We start from the raw sequence: 13604 nt of genomic DNA, 5'->3' as shown, positions 1-13604 counted from the left end.
AACCTAAGCATCCATCTCATGGAGCTAGAGAAAAATATTGCAGGTTAAATCTAGGGAAAGTAGAAGGAAAGAAATCACAAAGGTAAGAATAGAAATCAATAAATAAATTTTAAAGTTAAAAAAGTAAATGCATTATAGAAAAAAATCACCATAGTCAAAAGTGGGTTCTTTGAAAAAATTAATAAAGTTAATAACTCCTACAAAGACATATCAACAAATAAAGACCAAAAACACAAGTTACAAATAACAGGCATGAAAATGTTGACATCCTTATAGATTCTACAGACATTGAAAAGGTAACAATCATGATAGTGTGGTCAAGGAAAGACAAGGGCTTGGACTGAACCCTGGGCAGTAGAGATGAGAATAAGTTGATGGGTTTGAGAGCTTGAGGAGATGGAATAACAGGACTAACTGGATTGGGTATGGGAGAGGAACAGATACCACAACTTGTGCTGAGCTTTCTCTTAGGTGACCAGGTGGCCAAGGGGCGCCACTGGTGAGGCCAGGCAGCTCAGATACACAAACAAGCTTGAGGAAACTGGGCTAAAACCAACTTTTCCCAATTTAATGTTACTGCTTTTTTTGGACTTGGTATCTAAAAAAGAAATAAACCAAAACAGACAACAAAAAAACCAAACCCTCAAAACACCCAGAAAATAACCAGTGTTACGAGAATGTAGAGAAATTGAAAATCTGTGCACTGTTTGTGGGAATGTAAAATCATTCAGTCACTGTGGAAAACCATATGGTGGTTCCTCAAAAAATTAAAAATAAAACTACCATATGATCCAGCAATTCCACTTTTAGGTATATACCCTAAACAATTGAAGGCCCTTATCTGAAACAGATAACTGTAAATCTGTATTCATAGCAGTATTATTCACAGTTGCCAGAAGATAGAAACAAACTTAAGTCTCCATCAAAGAATCAATAAATAAAGAAAATGTGGTGTATAATGCAATGGAGTGTTATTCAGTCCTTTAAAAGGAAAAATTCTGATGCATACTACCACATGGGCCTTGAGGGCATTATATTAAGTGGAATAAGTCAGGCACAAAAAGACAAATATTGTCTGATTGTTCTCACTTGGGGTGCTTAGTCAAGTTCACAGACAGAATCATTGCCAAGGGCTAGGGGGAGGGGAGAAATGAGGGGTTAACTGTTCAATGGATATAGAGTTGTAGTTTTGCAAGATGAAGTGCTAGAGCTCAGATGTGACGACGGCTGCTTAACAGTGTAAATGTACTTATGCCACCAAACTATACACTTAAAGATGGTTAAGACAGTAAGTTTTTTGTTATGTGTATTTTTTATCCCGATTAAACACACACACGTACACACAGGGCTGGACCTCAGCCCGAGGTTCTGATGTAGCAGGTCTGGATTGGGACCTTCTGATCTGCATTTGTACATTCCCAGGTGCTGCTGCTGCTGCTGCTGCTGCTGCTGCTGCTGCTGCTAACACACGCAGGGATCAGTGGCGTAGGAGGCCAGGTGAGTATAATTAGGAGGGAGCCTCTGCTCACTCCCACGTGGCTGTCATTGTTATTGACAACAGCGTCGATGGCGCGCTAGCCTGCTGCAGGTTATCTCACAGCGGGGTGAAGGGGCAGCGGATGGGCAGGGCTGGAATATAAACTTCACCGGCTTCCTCTGGCCATTTGTGTGAGTGAGAGGCTGAGAGATCCAAACAGCCTCAGCAGAGCGGGCAGAGCACGCAGCTGCGGGCAGGGTTAGGGTGGTCTCGCACCCAGCGCCCGGGCGCTCAGGGAGGTGGGGCGTCCCGGCGGGTCTCCCGGTTTTTCCAAAAGCGGCGGCCGGAGGCGGTGAGAACTCCCGACCCGCAGGGGGCGCTGCCGCCCTGTTCTGCCGCCGGCCGCCCAGGCCGCCCACCCCGCGGGCGCGCCTCTCCGCAGTCCAGCGCCGCCCGGCCCGGGACCCACTCGCTCCCGGCGCGCACACTTCTCAGCCGGACGGAGGACGCCGCCCGCTCCTGGCCGCTCCTCTGCTCACCCGCGGCGCCCGCTCGACCTCCGGCCCCCGGTCCGGTGCCGCCTCACGCCCGCGTCCGAGCGCCGAGCTCCGGCCCCTGGGAGGCTCCCGGCCGTCGGCGGACCCGCCGCCGGCGCGCTTGGCGCCCCGCTCGCGGGGCACAGCGGAGGGCGGCGGCCGGCTGGGGATGGGCGGCCCAGCGGCGCGGAGGGGCGCCGGGGGGCTCCGCGCGCTGCTCCTGGCGCTAGTGGCTGCGGGGACCCCCGTGGGCGCCTACAACCTCGACCCACAGCGCCCCGTGCGCTTTCAGGGTCCCGCCGGCTCCTTCTTCGGCTACGCGGTGCTGGAGCACTTCCACGACAACACGCGCTGGTGAGTGCCCCCCGGCCCCGGCGCCGACCCCGGTCCCGGCCCGGCTGCCCCCTCCGCAGCTCCCCGGCCGCCGCCGCCGCCTTTCCGGCCTCTCCACGCCGCGGTCCCGAGGGGGGCGATTTAAATGTCTCCGCTGCGCGCAGCCCGGCCGCCGAGGGAAGGCGGGGAGGAGGGAGGACGCCGGTCCCGGGCCGCGGACATCTCGAGGGGTGCCGGAGTCGCAAGGGGCCGGGGGCCTCCCAGGCTGGGAGAACCGCCGGGGTTGTTTCTCGGCCTCCCAGCCAGACTCGGCTTAACTCTTTGGACCGCAGAGTAACTTGGCTCCTCTGCCCCCGAGAGGCCCCGGCGGCCCGGCCAGCACCCCGAACGCCCCGGGCCCGAGGAGACAGGCAGACTCCTCAGCTTGGGGAACTCTCGGTGACACCCCGTCCGCCTCTCCCCGGCGTCAAGCCTCTCCCGCCGGCGCAGGTTGCGCGCAGGAAACAGCGTAACGCCCAGATGTGAGGGGAGCGGGCTGGGTATGCGTGGCGGGAGGCCGCATGTGGGGTTCCCTCAGGTCCCCTCCTCCCTTACCAGGCTGTCCGCCGAAGCTGAGAGGGTCTGGGAGGCAGGGGCCAGGGATGGCCCAGGACCCCCAGTGACAAGGCCCGTGGCAGGGTGGGGCTGGTGGGTGATTTCTGGGGCAGCCTGGGCCTCTTCTCACGGGAGGCAGCTGACCTGGAGACAAGCACTCTGTAGAGGTCCAGGAGTCCAGTTGCCCGAGTGTCCCCCCTCAGAGTCCCAAAGAGTGGGAGTTCTCCCCGTTAAGCACCATTGTCAGGGGGCAGAGCCCGAGTCCCCAACCTGAGGAGAAGCACTGGGGAAGGTTGGTCTCTCCTTGGCCCTTTTCCCTGGACGTGAGTAAATGAAACAGCCACACGAGGGGTCATCCACTCCTCAAAAGAGTTTGGGTGTGGAGAGTTCCCCAGTCAGGGCCGAGGGGACAGCTAGTCGGGGGCTGGTTTTATTGTGCGGTCACCAGGGTGTGCATCCTTAGGGGTTGCTTGCTGGGAGGGCGAGGTCAGTCGTGTGTGCACTCAGCGTGGGTTCTGCAGGAGTCACTACTCCGAATTGGACAGAGGTTGATGGAAAAGGGAGGGTTTGTAGATTCAAGTCGCCAAGCATTCCTAGAAAAGCGGGGACTCTGTGACCAGCCAGCCTTCTAACAATCATGCTGTTGAGGAGAGCTGCCCTCAGGAGAACAAGTTTTTAAAATTCTTGTGTAGCTCCCTTCTGGTTCCCATCTCCCTCCATATCGTCTACCCTAGTTGCTGAGTTTAAGGCCAGCTGTCTCTTCCTGCATTGCCAACTCCCCTTTTAAAGCAAAAAGCAGGCTGACACTTTTTCTGTGTCCTCCATACTTGGAGTCCACTGTAGACTTTGGATTTGGTAGAGAATGCAGCCTAGACAGGAGAGTTGGAGAACACATCCCAGAATCCTAGGCTGGGCTCCCGGACTGCTGTGTGACCTTGGCACAAGGCACGTGGGGAGGGCTGTCAAAAACAGAAGGGTTACTCTGGGGCAAGGGCTGGTGAGGAGGGTCAGGCAAGGGAACTGGAGCATCGCGTGGGATCTGTTGCTACCTAAGCCTTGTTGGTCTCTGAGCTCTTTGCGCTCTTAAACAGAAAGAGAGGTACCAGGACCCCATCACCTGGATTTGGATGGCCTACAGGTTAAAGCTGCCCTAACTCGGAACAGGTAGAGGGAGTCAAGAGCAGATCTGACCCGGAAAAGGCGTTCAGCTTGCTTTGTTTTAAAAAGGGGCTGAGGAAAGGCTGTGCAGTGAGAGTAAATTTGGCAAGTGCAGGAGAAGAACCAGGGTACCAGGCAGGGAGAGAGTAAGGACAGACGGCAGTGCTGATTACATGGCCTTGGTGTCCGTGGAGATGTGGGACAGATATTTCAGGGGACTGTAGGAGCCCATCCACAGCCAGGCTGCTGGTCTCAAAAGTGCTCTCTCCGCTTCTGATACTGAAACTCTTTCCTTTGGAGTGCTTATCCCATAATTTTTCAAGTACCAAGTAATCTCTACTGAAATCTTTTTAAAGCAGCTGTTCTTTTTCCTTCCTCCTCTCTCCTACTCCTTAATTTTGTTAGTTTTTGCTTATCGCCTTGACTTCTGTTCTCTTGTTTCTTCCGAGTATCTCCCTCCCTATCTTTTTTCTCTCCTCTCTCTTCCCCCAGTATTCTTGGTCTTAGACATTGAACATTTTTCTCTGCTGATTATGCTGCCCAGTCTTGGTACGCTGTGGCCTTTGAAGCAAGAGGCTTCCAGCATCTCCTTTTTCCTTCTCTTTCTTTCCTTTATTTTTAGAGGCTAGACTTACTGTGAGGCTAATAAAACTTCCACCAAAGGCCTCTCACTTGCACAGGCCCCTACTGAGGCCCTGTGTCTGATTCTATACTCATAATTTTGTATTAATTTCTTTAAGGTAGCCGCCCTATACTTATAAGATTCAGGCTCTGTGGAATCTGGATCTACCCTAGGTCTCCACCTTAAATTTCAGCTCTGGGGTTGGTTGATTGACTTAGTGAGTGATTGCTGGGCTCTTCCTACCAGGCAGTCCTTGGGCTTTGGACCTTTTAGCTTTTCTTGAGGAACATGCAGGTTGTTTCCAATTATCCACGATTATAAACAACAGCAGGGTAAACATCCTTCTAACGAAAGCCTTGCAGACATCCTTAATTAATTCCTTTGAATAAGTTCCTGAGCTTAGAATTGCTGGTCAGAAAGGAGGGAGGTTTTAAAGCATTTTCTCTGCATTTTCAAAGTGCCATTGAAGCTGAAGTGTGTGCTTGAGAGAAATGTTTTAACTTACTCAGGCACTGGAATTTTGGAGTAATTTGCCAAAGTGCTGTTCCAGTACAATGGAAGCGCATAGTCACTTACATGAAGGGAACTTAAAGAAAAAAATGACAAAGAATCAAACTGGGTGTGGGAGGTAAGTGATAGACATGAAGAGGAAAAGTAATGTATTGAAACTTTGAAAGGAAAAGAGCACAATGTTTATTAAGCCTTGTACCTGCTGTCTTTCTCCTTGAGCAGAAATTACTCGTTTCTTCATTCAGTCTTAGTGGTTGAATAATTTTGCATCATGCTAATTCAACACCTTTTTCCAGGTGAGAGGGTTTAGTGAATGTAGGGTAAGGGAGGGAGCAGAGTGTGCTTGGGGGGGAGCCCAGGACCACGGTCAGTGGGGGCTGCAGGTGGCAGAGCTGAGGGGGTCCCCATGTGAAGGGACCCTGGGTGCACATCACAAGGCACCTGCGCGCACTCTGTCAGTAGAACCAGTATTTCTTCTCTGGCCCTAGAACTGAGCATTCCTGTCAGTTCTTTTTCAAAGCAAAATTGTCACTGATCAGAGGGCCTAAGGGATGCGGTGGCCTCGCTCTTCCAAGCCCTGGGGACTGTGCCCCGCATCTGCAGTCGTACTGTGTTGAGAACAGAGCCCCAGACCCAGCCTCTCTCCAGGTGTTTGGCTTGAGTGGGCCCTCTGCCGCCATCTGGGCAGTGAGAGTTGCCCCCATGGCCACGTGGACCGGAATACTCGAGGCAGTGTCAGAGGTGTCATTTGTATCAGTTTAGATGCAAACAATGCAAGTGACTCGGTTTCTCTTTTTCTGGGGACACCCAGCGGGCGTCTGCCTGCCCAGAGCTAGCTTCTTCCCCCAGACCTCCTGCTGCCCGGGTCTTCTTGTATTGTTTGAACAACAGCAGTAGGTGCCAGGAATCACGGACAAAGCAGATTTCTGTCCCTTTCCCTTAGACATGGCCCGGCCCCTCAGCTGCAGGGCAGACGACTGTAACACCCTGTGATAGAAATAAGTGCATCCCCGCCGGCGTCCAGCCCCCAGAGGAGGTTTCTTTCACACCCTCCCCTCCTTCCTCTTGGCCCCAGACGCCCTCGAGTCTGAGGTGGCTGGGTGCGTTGGCTTCCTTTCTGGAGACGTGCTTCCTGCTCCCTCTCCCGGGACACATCAAGATGGCTGTGCTCAGACCCAGAGCAAGTGCTCGGAAATGGAAGAGGCGCCGGCGTTTTGCTTTGTTAAGGTTGTCAGAGCATCATTCAGTGAGAACAGGAGGCGATTCAGAGCCAAGGGGAGCATAACATCCTCAGTTGGCATTAAGACGGAGAATTAAAAGAGCGAGCTAGACAGTCCCACTCCCCTGCCAGTGCAGTTGCCACAAGCCAGATGTATGGCTATTTAAATCAAAAGTAATTACAACTAAAATGGAGAATTTAGTTCTGCAGTCACACTCACTACATTTCAAGTTCTCGATAGCCACGTGTGCCTAGTGGCTGCTGTAACTGACAACACACTACTTTTTCATCATTGCAGAAAGTTCTAGACAGCACTGGTTTAGAGCAATGGCTTGTGTCCTAAAGGGCTAGACAAAGATCCAAAGGCAGTGTAAGAAGAAAAGTTACCTGTCACGTATCTGAGTGTTTAAACTGAAAGGAGGGAGCTTAAATCTAACTGAAAATTCACCTTGGGCAGCTTCTTTCTATCCATCAAACATTGCTCTGTGCTTAGGACTGGGGATTCAAGAAGGAGAAATGTGCTCACAGTCTGATAGGTGAGGCGATTGTGGGTCTCTGGTCTTGGGTGTCAGCCAAAAATAAGACTTTGGCTCCGATCAGGGAGAGACTTGCCCTTGGGCAGGCGCGGTGGTTCAGATGGGCAGAGGAGCCCTGTGATGGTAAAACCTTTAGCAGTGGTCCCTGTGGTCATGGACCCTGCTCCCCACTCTCACCTTCGCCCGGCTTTGTGAGGAGACACCCAGGAATGGTGGTGGCAGCCATGCCTTCTTATAACCCCTGGTGGCGTCTTTACCGAGTTCTTCAGTGGCAGGCCAGGCTCTCGGGCAGGGCGGTAGCCCCACTTCCTCATCTGGATTTTCTGGAAGTAGCTTTTTCAGACCTTGTTCCTGGTTCTCACTGGCTCTGCAGAGCCTCCTTTCTCAAAGCACTCAGGAAGAAATGACACGTGTATGAGGCCCGAGTTCTAAGGGGACCCGGAAAGCGCCCCGTGGGGTTTCCCTGAAGATCTCGAGAAGCTGGTGAGGGTGCTGTTTGCTGAGCTAGTGCTGAACGCGGGCTGGGGCAGAGGCAGCTGTCCTGCTAGGGAGGGAACCTTACAGGGCCAAAGACAATCTCTTTTCAGCCAGCCACTAACAGCCCTGAGTGTTAGAGTGTGAAGGGCCGGGCCCCAGCCAGCTCTCAGTCCCTGGTGACCTGCTGCTGGTCAGGAAATGGTCTCCTTCTGATAACTCCTCTTGTGATTCGCCTGGGGGAAGATGCTGTTTTCATGCTTATTAAAAATGGCCACGGTGTTCTCAGAAACCACTGTAATTTTAAGAAATCAAAATTAATGATTCCACCAGATAGTGTTGGCTGAGCATCCACCAAGAGGTCTGATGCTTTCACAAGTGTACTAGTCTCTGGTTGAATCTTTGGGACAACCCGGTGAGTGGTTTCCAGTTTGCCAGTCAGAGAGCAGAGGCTTACAGAGTTACCATGCTCTGTCCGAGGTCCACCCCAGCCTCAGTGATCCACGCACACTGAGTTGGGGCTTGGGTCAGTTTGGATCCTCTGGGAAGCAGATGCTGAGACAGAGATGGGGTGTAACAGAAATACTAGGGGATGGGGGAAGGCCTGTGAAAGAGCAGGGGGAGGAAAGAGGACTGGGCAGGGAGAACCTCGGACTGTGATGCAGATCTGGTTAAAGTCTCAGGCAACTCACCCCTGACCCTGTGATTGTGACCAGTCCCTGTGGCTGCGTGGGAAGAGCATGGCCTCAGCTGGATTGTCCTGAAGGGGCCACAGCTGGAGGCTGTCAACTGCCTGTCTCCTTACCAACAAAGGCTGTGAGGTGGTGCACCCGTCTGTGGTGGCCGTGGAACGATCACGTGTGGGTGGCTGTGTCAGGAGGTAGGAGGTGTGTTTCTTAGCCAGCAGTTGTGGCTGGGAGTCATCTGTGCCTTTGCTCACCCCCTGTATCAGCGTGGGGAGCGCTGGGGTTCTGGGCTGTTAGAATTGGCCCCGAAGCAGACTCTTTCTGTCCTCGGGGAAGTCGCAGGTGACCGGGGAGGAAGAAGAGCACTCCACCTTTCCTTGAGCCATTGAGCCGTTTTTGAGCCCCGACTGGAGGGAGCGGGGAGACCTCGGCCCCTCGTACCTTGTGAACCACAAATCCTTAAGCCATGCGGATCTGGTGACCAACCAAAGCGTGTCGAATGCTTTATCATGACCCTCCTTTTTACCAGAGGGAGGCTTAGAAAGTGAAAGTGAACCCAAGAGTGGGAAAAATCTAGTCTTTGAAACTACAGGCTCACTTGGTCTCCAGTTTCTGCTTTTGGAGGGAATGAAAAAGGCTTCTGCTGTGAGTTTAAATCTGCAGCAGCAACAGCAATACGCTTGCTGGGTGCTTAGCCCGCGTTGAGCACTGTTCCGCATGCTCGGTGTTTGTTAGCTCACCGTGTTCCCTCCAGTTGTTTCAGTTATCGTTTTAACCCCACTCACAGAGGCACAGAGGTGTTGTTGCCCAAGTCACATGGTGACAGGATGGTAGAGCTGGGGCCAGCATCTTATTCTCTCCAGAAGTCAAGAGTCTGAGTTTGGGGTTCGAAGCAGCTGAGCATCTGTCTTGCAAGATTGTTGTGCTTTCCCAGAAAAGTTTTGGAATCACAGGCGTGGTAGGAACCCTTCGCAGGTGCTGACTCATGACCCACTGGCTACCTGTGCAGAGGTGCTGGAATTCTGCTGTTGGGAGAGTGGACAGAGGAGGTAGCCATGGTGCCCAGTGTTTAACAGAGCTCACCCCTGGGGTTTGCAACATTGTTAAAGAAACCTGCAGAGTCAGACTTTCTGCACAAGTCCCCACCAAAATCTGAACATAAAAAAGCATGGAACGAATTTCCCCTGTCTCAGCTCATCCCTTGGTGTGTGTGAGCCCAGGTGGCTTCTCCTACCCCTTCCTGGCTGTCCAGTGTTAAATACTGCAGTGTGCACAGACTCCAGGGCAGAGTGGGCCGTGTGCGGGACACCCCAAAGGCAGCCCTGCATGGGGTGCTGGAGTGGATGGTCCTGACTCTGCCTTCAGTGTGGCCCCGGTTCCCCAGCAACAACCGAATCCAGGGTTTCTGTGCCATAACGGGGCTGCCGAGATGCACAGTGGCCCTGCCTGCCCCACTTCACCCCCATTTAGGAGCTGTGTGTTCTTGGCAAGTTACTTCAGCTATTTGAGCCTCAGTCCCTCTTCTGTAAAAGAGAAATCATAGGGGTTTCTCCCTGCTCATGTTGTTGGGGGATTAAATGAGATGATGTCTGCAGAGCCTGGCACATAACATGTAGCACATAGTAAACCTGGGTAAATACGAGTAGCTGTTTCTGTTACTTTGACAGGACTTTTGAAACTAATGGTCTTCTTCCTCCTGACTCTAGATGCAGGAAGAGTTTGCTTTCAGTACATTCGCGGATGCATTCATTCATTCATTCACCAAAATTTGAGCGTCAGCACTCAATACAGAAATGAATGAGTCTTGCATTAGACACTTTGTTGTCTGTGGTCTCTACGGTTTTGGTCATGCTCTACATAAATCTGCATTTTTTGTTTATTCATTTGCGTGTGTCTCCTTCCGGAAAGGATCTGAGATGGCTGCTCTAATTGGAGACCTGTCGGATTGTAAATCCTAAGAGTTTTTTAAATCTTTCTTTTAATTGAGTTATAATTGATTTATAATAGTCTGTAAGTTTCAGGTATATGACATAGTGGTTCAATATTTTATAAGGATTAGACTCCGTTTAAAGTTAGTGTAAAATATTCACTATATTCCCTTGGCTGTACAGTATGTCTCTGTACCTTATTTATACACCATAGTTTACCTCAGTCTCCTACACTGTCTTGCTCCCTCCTCCCTCTCCTCTCCCCTCTCCCCTGCTTAACTGCTAATTTGTTCTTTGTATCTGTGAATCTGTTTCTGTTTTGTTCATTCATTTGTTTTAGTTTTTAGATTCCAATGTAGGTGATAACATACAGAACTGTCTTTCACTGTGACTTACTTCAGTAAGCACAGCACCCTCCAAGTCCATCCATGTTGCTGCAAATGGCAATATTTCATTAATTTTTTTATGGCTGCACTCCATTGTGTGTATGTGTGTGTGTATATATGACATCTCCCTTATCCAGTCATCTGTTGATGGACACTTAGGTTGTTTCTATGTCTTGGCTGTTGTAAATAGTGCTGCTGTGAACACTGGGGTGCATGTATCTCTTCGAATTAGTGTTTTTGTTTTCTAGGAATGGAATTGCTGGGTCTTTTTTTAGTTTTTTGAGGAAACTCCATACTGTTTTCCGTAGTGGCTGCATCAATTTACATTCCCACTAATGATGTGCAAGTGTTCCTTTTCTCCAGATTGTTGCCAGCATTTGTCGTTCGTGGTCTTTTTGATGACGGCCATTCTGACAGGTGTGAGGAAAACCCAAGAGTTTCACATGTCTCTTCCTCCCTCAGAGAGCAGGTGGGGGGCCAGTCCTTTCCTGGGGGCGCTCTGGCACTATCCTAGGCTCCACGTAAGTTTGGGAGGTAGGTGCACACTTCTAAGGAGCTGGTGCGAATTTTAGCAAAAAAACAACCCCCCCCCCAAAAAAACCCAAAACAAAACAGTAAATGTGAAAGTATTGATGTGTTTTTCTTAGAGAAGAAAATTTTCACAAGAGACCAACAGGAAGGTTCCAGGACTCGGGTCTCACCGAGTTCAGCAGTTTGCTCTGTTTCTTGGATTTTAATGTTGACTTGGTGCTCTCAGGTGGGGAAGGAGAACCTCTCGGCCCTTTGCCATGTTCCTTCCCCAGCTGCCTCCTCCTCAGTGTGTCTGCCAGAACCTGAGCCCCAGGCTAGGGCAGCAACCTGTGAGGACCCTTCACGCCCTCTCTGGGTGCCTGGGGAAGGAGGAGAGGGTGTTAATTCCCCTGTAGGTGGGTCCCTGCCATTGCCTTTGTTCTTTTCCAGTTGGGAGTAGAACTCTTGCTGTTTCCTCTGGGAGTGAAGGATTTGGCATGGTCAGAGGTGGGTTTCCTGGCACCAGCCCTCCTACTGCCCAAGTCTTGGCTCCTGAGATGCGGCGGCCACGCGGTGATTAAATTCCACTCCTGTAACTGAAACTTGGGTCCTCAGGGAAGTTTGGGTTTGGGGAGCAAAATGCATGAAAGCAAACCTAATGGGTTTAAGGTTTTGATCTCCAGTTGCTGTCCGCGATCTGGCTGTAATTTCGCCCTGCGGAATGACTGCTGCGGTATTTGTGGGGAGGAAGGGAGCCTTTGAGACCATGTCAGTTCCAAGCCTTCCCCAGGGAGACAGCTGTGGTTAGACCCTTTGCTGCCACCTGCTCTCTGGGGAGCTGACCTGCGCTTTGCTCTCAGGAGGTGAGGATGGGTTCAGGGCAGGATGAACGGCCGGACGGGAGCCCTGGTAACCAGCTTCACCACACACAGGTCAACCAGGGAAGTGGCTGTGGTGGAAAAATGGAGGGCATTTAAACTGCCACCATAGGAGGGAGTTTGGGGGGACTGGAAGGAGTACGCCCTCGGACTTGGATGCCCTGGGTTCAAATCCTAGCGTTGCCACTTGTTAGCAGTGTGACCATCATCTCTGAGTAAAGTGGCTGACAGGGTTGCCTCGAGCAAATCAGGCAGCTGTGAGCCTACCTGGTGCTCCGATGATCAGATGGGCCCACGTTTCCAACCAGGCTGCATGAACAGCTCATTAAGAGAGGCAGCACCACACCCGCCACGTGAGCATCTTAGGAAAGCAAGGAGGTGATGGGTCAAAATTCAGGCCTGGTGGGGAGGAAAACGGCCTCCTTTTGCTCCCACACTGCCGTCTGCCCTTTGGAGCTCTCCGTCCAGGTTCTGAGCTCAGGCACCTGCAGAGCCTCACGTGCCTGTCTTTGACAAGCGAAGGCTTGTCACCAGCGAAGGCTCCCTTTTTCCTCCTTTCAGGCTGGCAGGGTGGGGTGGGCAGAGGAGGGGAGTGGGCACTGTACCCACCGCAGTGGGTGCTGCACTTGACATCTTACCACGCTCTGTGGGCTCAGACAAGTCCCCTGACCTTACCTGGCCACTTGCTTTTTCATTTATGAAGTGGGGATAGTGTTAGTATCTCCCAGAGGCTTACTGTGAAGATTCAGCACAGTTCTGCCCAGAGAGAGCCCCGCCCAGCCCCTGCACACTCCCAAGTGCCCCATACAGGCTGGTGGTCCTTGTAATGAGAAACCAGAGGTCTGAGTTAACAAGGAGATGCTAAATGTCTTGGAAGTTTGCATGCATCTTTGACGGGGGATGGGAGAGGAGAGCCACGCTTCCTGGGGCATTGGTTCTCACTGGCCACTTGAATTGCTAATCTGGGTAGGTGGTTCTGTAGCACTTAGATTAGAAATCACCTGGAGAGTTTGTTAAAAGGCACTTTCTGATTCAGTGGGCTGGGGCTGGAGCCTGAGGTTCTGCATTCCTGTCAAGCTGCCAGCTGTCTTCCATGCTGTGGGTCTGAGGACCACACTTGGAGTAGCAAGAAAAGGTCTGAATCAGCCTGATGATTTATGGTAGGGAGGCTGTTGGTGGGGACACTCAGCCCCTTTAGATGGTAACTGTACGGAGGAGAGAAACATCTTACTGTCTTGTCAAGAGTGCCAGGGATGATTTTAGAGGAATGTTTGAAGGGGCTGGGATGTCTCTTTATAACTCAGTGCGAGAGAAAAAGCAGATGGCATCTTTTCAGTGGCATGTCCTGAACTCTCTGGGTCCTTGTCCTCTCTCTCAGGATCAGCCTGGCAGACAACCAGCTGAATTAACTTCAGAAGAGGCAAGCTCATCGGCTGGCCCGTGGCGCAGTCCTGCTGGCCAGCAGCCTAGGTAAAGAGCAGCGCCAGGCTGCAGAGGAAGCCACGATGTTCTGTAAACACAGAGATACAGGCTCGGCCTCCAGTGTGCCACCCCCCAGTGAGTGTCATGCACGTGAATGCACACAAGCCCCCTTATCTCTTGCTTCATTTTCCATGACACAGGATTTAGGGAAAAGGCCTCATCGGAGCAGCTAATTAAGAGTTTGAACCAGACGGTTACTATCAGCGCTTGGTCAGCCATTGTTGGAACAGTTGGGTACCTTGGACTTGGAAGGAAAACATAATTCAGTAGACTGT

The 13604-nt window shown here is 51.7% G+C and overlaps 1 protein-coding gene across 1 annotated transcript in view; it reads left to right on the top strand.

Annotated features, from left to right (window-relative positions):
• The first annotated feature begins 1737 nt into the window (after positions 1 to 1737).
• ITGA9 (integrin subunit alpha 9) overlaps positions 1738 to 13604 on the top strand; it is a 315170-nt gene continuing 303303 nt past the window's right edge. Inside the window, exon 1 of the mRNA XM_032459242.1 lies at positions 1738 to 2367. Coding sequence (XP_032315133.1) covers positions 2183 to 2367 — 185 coding nt within the window. The 5' untranslated portion in view covers positions 1738 to 2182. The remainder of the gene's footprint in view (positions 2368 to 13604) is intronic.

This window comes from Camelus ferus, chromosome 17 (genome assembly GCF_009834535.1).
Source record: "Camelus ferus isolate YT-003-E chromosome 17, BCGSAC_Cfer_1.0, whole genome shotgun sequence".
In the NCBI taxonomy this organism is placed as follows: Eukaryota; Metazoa; Chordata; class Mammalia; order Artiodactyla; family Camelidae; genus Camelus; species Camelus ferus.
The sequence above is the reverse complement of the archived record's forward strand: the minus strand, read 5'-3'. Positions and strand labels throughout refer to the sequence as shown.